This window comes from Lactuca sativa, chromosome 1, assembly GCF_002870075.4.
Source record: "Lactuca sativa cultivar Salinas chromosome 1, Lsat_Salinas_v11, whole genome shotgun sequence".
Taxonomy (NCBI): domain Eukaryota; kingdom Viridiplantae; phylum Streptophyta; class Magnoliopsida; order Asterales; family Asteraceae; genus Lactuca; species Lactuca sativa.
In genome coordinates, this window is record NC_056623.2 from 73,672,632 (window position 1) to 73,681,264 (window position 8,633).

At 33.4% G+C, this 8,633-nt stretch overlaps 1 protein-coding gene across 1 annotated transcript; it reads left to right on the forward strand.

The window, feature by feature from the left end:
- Positions 1-2,234: 2,234 nt before the first annotated feature.
- LOC111916682 (receptor-like protein 7) lies at positions 2,235-6,169 on the forward strand. The gene is made up of 2 exons (XM_023912358.3): positions 2,235-5,230; positions 5,841-6,169. The coding sequence occupies exon 1, from the start codon at positions 2,277-2,279 to the stop codon at positions 5,199-5,201; it is 2,925 nt and encodes a 974-aa protein (XP_023768126.1). The 5' UTR covers positions 2,235-2,276; the 3' UTR covers positions 5,202-5,230; positions 5,841-6,169.
- Positions 6,170-8,633: the final 2,464 nt, after the last annotated feature.

Genomic DNA, 8,633 nt, shown 5'->3' on the forward strand with positions numbered 1-8,633 from the left:
AGAAAACATGGCGTTTTCCTACGGATAATAGTTACGGAAAACTTCCGTAGCTAATTAGCTACGGAATCGCTACGGATCGGCTACAGAATGGGATGCCCTAATCTAGTAACGGAATAGCTATGAAATAGCTACGCAAATAGCTACGGATGCTACTCCGTAGCTAATTAGCTACGAAATAGCTACGGATGCTAATCCGTAGCTAATTAGCTACGAAATGACTACGGAATACCTACAGATACTAATTAGTTACGGATTAGCAACAAAATATGCTTTCCGTTTGAATTCCTTAGCTAATTAGCTACGGATTTTTCTTATTTTTTGATTTTTCGGGCACCAAACATCGTTTTTTTCGTTTTGTTTTTTTCACACCTCTACCCTACATGATTAAATATATTTTCACCAACTTATAGCTATTCATATCGTTCATAAAGTCGTGTGCCAATTCGGATCAAGTACTTGTTTCACAGTTTAACATGGTAATGCATATACTTTTCACCAACTTGTGATGGATTATGTTTGTATATGTATATTTATATACATGAATGAGTTGTGGTATAAGTGTACGTGTATATGTGTATGTATACGTGTTTGTGAGATGTATGTGAACGTTATCAAAAACATTATAGTGTTAAACCACTAAACAAGTAATGGATCCCGTATGTGCACACAACTTTATAAATGATATTAATAGCTATAAGTTGGTGAAAATATAGATAATCATGTATAATAGAGGTCTGAAAAAAACGGAGCGAAAAAAACAAAGTTTGGTGCACGAAAAATAAAAAATAAGAAAATTCCGTAGCTAATTAGCTACGGATGTTTATTATTTTTTATTTTTCGGGCACCAAACTTCGTTTTTTTTCGTTCCGTTTTTTTCAGACCTCTATTATACATGATTATCTATATTTTCACCAACTTATAATGTATTAGACAATGTTAGAAATATGTATTTGTATTTGATATTTTTTTAGGTTTATTAGTTTTATTGTAAGGTTGTTTGTTTTGTGGTTGGGTTTCAATATTATTATAAAATGTAATGAGATTCTTTTTAGTATTTTTGGACAGAAAAAACGGGATGTTTTTATTATTTTTTGCTGTTTTTTATTTAAATAAAAAGTAATTACCTACGGAAAATCTGTAGGTAATATGAGTCGTAGGAAATCTGTAGGTAATAAACTCAATGTTAGTCAAAGTGGGCTCCATCAGTAATTTGTAACAAATCCGTAGCTATGTATTTTCGTAGCAATTCCGTAGGAAACTAGTCAACTTTAATCAAACTTGACTCCCGTCAGTAATCCGTAGGCATTCCGTAGCAATTTGTGTCCGTAGCTAATCTGTAGGTATTATACCTACAGAATAGACCTATAGCTAGTCCGTAGCAAATCTGTAAGTATAAATTTCCCCCGGGCATTTATGCTACATGATATTTTCCATAGCAAATCCGTAGGTATTGCCTTATACCTACCGAATACCTACGGATTGTACCGTAGCTATTGCCCTAGTTTCTAGTAGTGTTGGTATAATATTATAACTACTAACTATGGACAATTTACAAAGAGAGAACCATTACATCTATCTTAAACTAATCCGGAAAGATGGACAGTGACGTACTATCACATACGCGATTGAAAGACAATATTTTTATAGAATACTTCCAAATTTAATTAAAAAAAAAGATATATATTTTTCAATCGACAAACTTATACAACCAAAAATCTTCAATCTTAGTCAAAGAGAGGATTTGAACTTAATCAATTCAATAAATTAAGGCCACCTTTTTAACCGCTTCAATACTGCCATGCCATGACATTGATCTTCTGGTCATTTAAAAGGGGGCTCATCCCCTATTTTTCCACTTTTCACATATCAACTTATAAAGTTTTCAGTATTTGCCATCAAATTTGTGACAAAGAAAGGAAAAGACCAAAATACTGATCTTTTTTTTTTTCTTTCTTTCTTGTATTTAGTCTTTTTTTATTTATTTATTTTTTATTTATTTTTTTATTTTTAAATCCCAAAATTCTTTTTTATTTGGCTCTATTTGTTGAATTTTCAGCTTTACATTTTATTGGTTCCCCTTCACCATTACCCACAGGCCCCAGCCATGGTGATTATCTGGTTATGTTTGTACGTTGAAATTACTTACTCACGGTCTCTCTCTCTCTCTCTCTCTCTCTCTCTCTCTCTCTATATATATATATATATATATATATATATATATATAATGAACATTGCATGTCCATAAACAATTATAAAATAAACCCCCCTTTTCATTCATGGCTTCATACATGAAATACTTAAAGTTCTTGCAAACCATCTTCTTTCTATACGTGTTGGTGACAGTGAAGAATGTCACTGGATCAACATTAAGCCATGATGAAGAATGCTCAGCCTTGTTTCAGTTCAAGCAGAGCATAATTCATCAAGATGATGTTGCTTGTGGTGCTCATGGATCTCAAGTGTTTCATTCTTGGAACAATAGTTTTGATTGTTGTTCATGGGAGGGGGTGACCTGCAGCAATGACCATGATCAGTACTATGGTCAAGTGATGGGTCTTGACTTGAGCGAGAGGTCTCTTTGTGGGCGTATCAATTCCAACAGCACCCTCTTCAACCTTGTTCATCTTCAGAGACTCAACCTTTCTGGGAACGACTTTGGTGAATCTGAAATCCCTTCTGAGATTGCTCGTCTAAAGCAATTAAGAAGCCTCGATCTCTCTTATTCTGGGTTTAGTGGCCAAATCCCGACTGAAATCTTGCAGCTGTTTCAGTTGTCTTCTTTAGATCTGTCATGGAATTCACTAAAGCTTCACAATCCTAGCCTCAAGGATCTAGTGGAAAACTTTACAGCGCTCGAAGAACTCCATCTCTCTGGTGTTGACATAAGTTCTTCTGTACCTCATTTCTTGGCCAACTTTTCTTCTTTGAAGTCACTCAAGCTAAGAGATTGTTCGCTTGGGAATGAATTCCCTGCAGCCATACTTGAGCTGCCAAAGTTGCAAGTTCTTAACTTGGCAGACAATACCAACCTCTCTGGTTCCTTTCCAGAATTTCATGGCAAAAGCTTACTAAAAGAGGTGATACTAGGTGGCACAGGTTTCTTTGGGATTATACAAGAATCCATAAGCCACCTCAAGCATTTGACAGTCTTGTCCCTTAGTTATTGCTCTTTCTCGGGGCGCATTCCACGTTCACTCTCTAACATGACGCAACTCACTTACTTGGGTCTTGGTGAAAATCACTTCACAGGTTCAGTTCCTTCCTTGGTAAGTCTTTTGAATCTCCATGGTTTGGTACTTGATGGCAACAAATTTGAGAAAGGACGCTTTCCCAATTGGCTTGGAAAGCTGAGTAAACTTAGTAAACTCTATCTGTCTGATATGAACATAAACGGCGAAATCCCACTCTTTCTATCCAATCTAACCAAACTTAGTGAGGTAGGAATGGACAGAAATTCTCTTACCGGTGGTATACCATCCTGGTTGTTCAACCTCACCCAACTAACATATTTAAATCTTCAGATGAATCAATTGCAAGGACCAATTCCAAACACATTTTCCAACTTCAAAAGTCTTAAGTATCTTCACCTAGGTGGAAACAATTTCAGTGGTAGGGTAGAACTCGACATGTTCCTAGGACTCAACAAACTCCAAACACTCTGGTTAGGTTATAACAGGATATCATTAGTAACCACCAACAACTACACCAATACCACTCTACCAGAATTTGAGTGGTTAGGACTGTCTTCATGTAGCTTGAAAGAATTTCCTGCCTTTTTGCGCTTCCAAAATAAATTGACTGCCTTACTTCTTGACCACAACAACATTGATGGCTTGGTACCAGTGTGGATCTGGAACAACACCCATGAAACATTAGAGTTGATTAACCTTTCATTCAACTACATCACTGGCTTTGATCAGCATCCTCATTTTCTCCCATTGACAAATTTAGAAGCATTTTTTATCAGTAATAATCAGCTACGAGGACAACTACCAATTCCACCACAAACCACAGTTATATATTCTGTCGCGCATAATAATCTGACTGGAAAAATACAACCATCGATATGTGAATTGAAATCTCTTCAACTTTTGGATTTGTCTTTTAACAACATGAGCGGAACACTTCCTCCATGTCTGGGTATCTTAAGCAATTCGATGATTTTTTTGAATATGAGACAGAATAACTTCCATGGTAAAATGATGGATGGTTTTATGCTTGGGAGCCTGTTGAAAAGCCTTGATCTGAGCGAAAATAGATTTACAGGTCAACTCCCAAGATCATTGACAAACTGTACCAATTTAGAGGTTCTCTCTCTTGGAGATAACTCTTTTCATGACGCCTTTCCTTTTTGGCTGGGAACTCTTGCCAACCTTCAAGTTCTGGTTCTGCGGTCCAACAAATTTTATGGTCCAATTCAAGGTTCCACAGCTGTTTCCACACGGTTTCCTAAGTTGCAGATCATAGACCTTTCTAACAACAGTTTTAGTGGTCAGTTGCACCCAAACTACTTTCAAACTTGGAGTGCCATGAGATCTGAAAATCTTGGCAAATCATCTGTTATGGAATCGGTGATATCCTCTAATTTTAGTATTCTGTACACAATGACATTGATACACAAAGGTGTCAGAACAGAATACACACACATTTTAACAATAGATATGGCTATTGATCTCTCTTGTAACAAATTTGAAGGAGAGATCCCAGCATCACTCCAAGATCTTCGAGGCCTTCAAGCACTCAATCTTTCCAACAATCATTTTACTGGACGTATCTTGCCATCTTTAGGGAACCTAACGAATCTTGAAGCTTTCGATCTCTCTCGAAACGACCTATCTGGGGAAATTCCTCAACAGTTGCTGCAACTTGGGTTCCTTTCCATCTTCAATGTGTCATTCAACCATCTTCAGGGGCGTATCCCAGAAGGAAAACAATTTGATACATTTGAAAACAGCTCCTACATCGGGAATCCCCGATTGTGTGGACGACCTTTATCCAAGGAATGTCAAGATCATCCAAAGGCGCCATCAAGACTTCCACCAACAACCAGTGTGTCTGAATCTCTCTTCCCACGTGAAAGTATTGATTGGACTATCATATCCTGTGGATTTGGAAGTGGGTTGTCTATTGGGATTTTTATCGGAAACTTTCTGCATACAAGGTATAGTGATCGGTTCACAAAGAGGAGGACAGATGGGTAAGGCCACTTCTAACATGATGAGAAACCAAGGTACATTAATTCATTAAATAACTTATAGAAAATTTTCTAGATAACAGTCTGTTTTGTGCTTGTGGTCTCAACAAAATGGAAAATGTTTTCTGCCTGTCATCCGAAAAGGTATAATGCTTCTATACTTTCTAAACTAATATTTTAAAAGTAAAGCAATCGTAACAACATCTTAGTGAGATTAACTATCATACATCTCAACTTTATATTACCACTTGCCGTTTTTATCATTTATCAAAACCTTTCAACTATTTTAAACGTCAAGTCAAATATTTATATTAGCAAAGAATGTCTTATTAACATATTTAACTTAAAAATATTAAAGAATATATCCTTTTATTTTAGCTTGGATATGTTACGTGTCAAGTCCAGTAGTTATTTGATGCCGGTATATGTTTAAGCATGGTATTTGATTATAATAAGTTCATCACAATATTATCTACAAGAAGAATGTTAGTTTTTAGAGTTATGATGTAGTGCATGCTTAAAGTAGTTTGTATGTAATCAATAATATAACCATGGTTATATATTGAGATGCTCATTTTACTATTGTGGAAGAAGTATTTTCTATAGATAGAAAACTGTGAACTAACCAGCAGAAGATTTATCTCAGGAGGTGTCATAGCTTAAAGTTCAAAGGGCATAGAGAAGTTGAAGAAAACATTCAAGGGATTCAGTTTGTTTTACCATGTAGTATGTGTATATTACTTTAAGATTTTGTTTGTTGCAATTAGATTTCTTTGAGTAGACTTTCACTGTAACATTTTTGATGTATCATACAGTTCCATTGTTTAAGTTTACTATTTATGGTGGCATTATCATAGACTCTTATGTAAGCTATTGGTAAGTAGTCGCAACCTCAACCTTAGATTTGGGGTTGTGATAGTATGAAATTCAACTATATTATATGTTTTTGAATAAAATAAGTGAATTTCATTATTAGTATAAAATGTAATAATTCTTTTAACAGTAAATAAATGTTATTACTGAGACTATTTCAATCGATTTTAATCGAATTAAGACAAATATACCTTTAAACTTCTTTCTCGCAATTCAGCCACAATAAGATTTTTCATCAATTTTCTTTCATGATTTCAAACTCATTCACAAACCTTGACACCTAAACATCCAGTTGTTGAGTTTTAAAATAAAGGAAAAGAAAGGGAAGGATTATCAAATATCAATTATCGATATTAATCAATTTATGCACTAGCAATCTTCATATTCTGTGGTGCTACTTGCTCTGGTTATAAAACCTATGGTCTCTTTGATAATAAGGTAACATTAAGAATTACTTGATGCATCTTCATCCAATGACCTAAAGTAGAGCTCCCAAATTCCATGGATTCAGGTGCAGATTTTTTCCATAACTTCCCATGTTTTCAATCACTATAAACATAACCAATTCTATATGAACGAAAAGAATGAACAATTATTGACTTGAGATACAGGTAAAAAGATGATAACAAAACAGCAGAAGCAACCTAGGCATTTCATCGAATACCTGGTGTGCGGTGGCCAGAACTTCATCCATAACCGTGAACATCTTAGTTCCACCATCCGTTTTATGAAAAGTATGAATTTCGACCCTGAAAAGGACGTTTATGTTTTCAGTCTCCAAAATAAAGTTTTGCTGAGCTTTTCATATTCTTATGAATAAATCTACTATAATAAATGAAGATTTTTTTGCCACATGTCCTCTTCTCCTTCATTTGGACACTTGGCATTTTCTAAAAGTTTTAAATTTTCTATTTTCCACTTGTCATTTTATTGGATTTTTCATTTTATTAAATTAAAATTCTAAATTTAATGTGTAATGTAATATATATATATATATATATATATATATATATATATATATATATATATATATATATATATATATAAAGTATTTATTAGAAAGGGTTTATATATGTAATGTATTTAATACATTAAAGTTTCAATAATTTTAATAATTCAAATTTTTTTTTTCATTTTTCTTATAAATTCAAACTTTTCAAATTGTTAAAATTTCATATATTTTTTTAATTAAACCCATGTAATACATGGGTCTCACACCTAATTATTATTCAAATTAAGTTATTTTCATATAAAACAATTAAGATTGTCACCAGTTATACTTTATCAATACAATGATTTTGTGATCTGAATTGCATTAAAAAAAAAAAAAAAAAAGTTGATGAACCACTAAAAACCTTGATTTGTGATTTTGAAATATATCTAAAAAAGCAGATGAACCATTTAATACCATGCTTTGAGATTTTAAAAATATCTAAAAAAGAAACAGAGACACTATCACAGAAGTTGGCATGATTTTACATCCACGTTCATTGACCATTGCTACATTTAATAGATTAAGAAAGATGTTGAAGTATCAACAGATTCCATTCCTGTTTGAAAATTATGATTTTCGAATCATAAAATAACATATGCGTGTTTTTTTTTTTTTTTTTTTTTTTTTTTTTTTTTTTTTACTTAAATAGAGCACACACAAAACACACTCATCAAGTGAAGTTGTTGCATTAAGCTGGTCAATTACATTTCATTACAACACAATACTCGCTTCTTGTATTTTCACCACAAAACTTTAATGTTATAGAAAATTAATTTAATAAGAAATTAAACATATACGTAATAACAAATTTGAATCCTCGACTTTGAAATAAGGATCAAAAATGAAAAAAGGTTTCAATTTTGGACCAAACATGGTAAAATTAAAAAAGAACAGCGACCATATTTGTATATTTACACTAAAAGTTATAACATTTGATTAAAAAATAAGAGAAATTTATAAAATAGAACTATGTGGTATACAAGTTTTGGTCCAAGGGTAAAATAGTCATTTAAAACAAATCAATGATCCAGGATTCCAGTGAACAAAACAGATATAAAGCCTTGTAATAAGGATTAGAATTACAAAAGAAACATTTTGGGACTAAAACCATAAAAAGTGCTAAACTGAGGGATGAAAACTGTGACCTACTAAAAGTTGGGACTCAATGAGGGAAACTTCTCACTAGGTCCACCAGGATATGTGAGATTACCACTACCGCCATGGACACTTTCCGCCGCCCAACCCTCCGATTTAGGTCATTTCCGCATTTTCCTTAAGCATTGAGGACAATGCTTGTTCTTAAGCTTAGGGTGGGACATTTCCTTTTACTTTTACTTTTTTCATGCATTTTTAATCTAATTTGCATTCATTTTGTTTTATTTTTTTAATAAAATTCCAAAAAGATTTTATTTTCTTTTATTCTACTTTCTATTTTTGCATAACACTTAGCTTAGGGCATTAGCATTTATGCATTTTTGTTATATGTTTATTCTCACCCCCTTGGATACCATGGAACAGGTTCACAGTTATTGTATCTTTATTGGTCCAAGATCTTGTTACCATCTCACCCAT

Excerpts from the sequence above, each read along its gene's own strand:
- LOC111916682 (XM_023912358.3), top strand. The coding sequence starts at position 2,277 with ATGGCTTCATACATGAAATACTTAAAGTTCTTGCAAACCATCTTCTTT.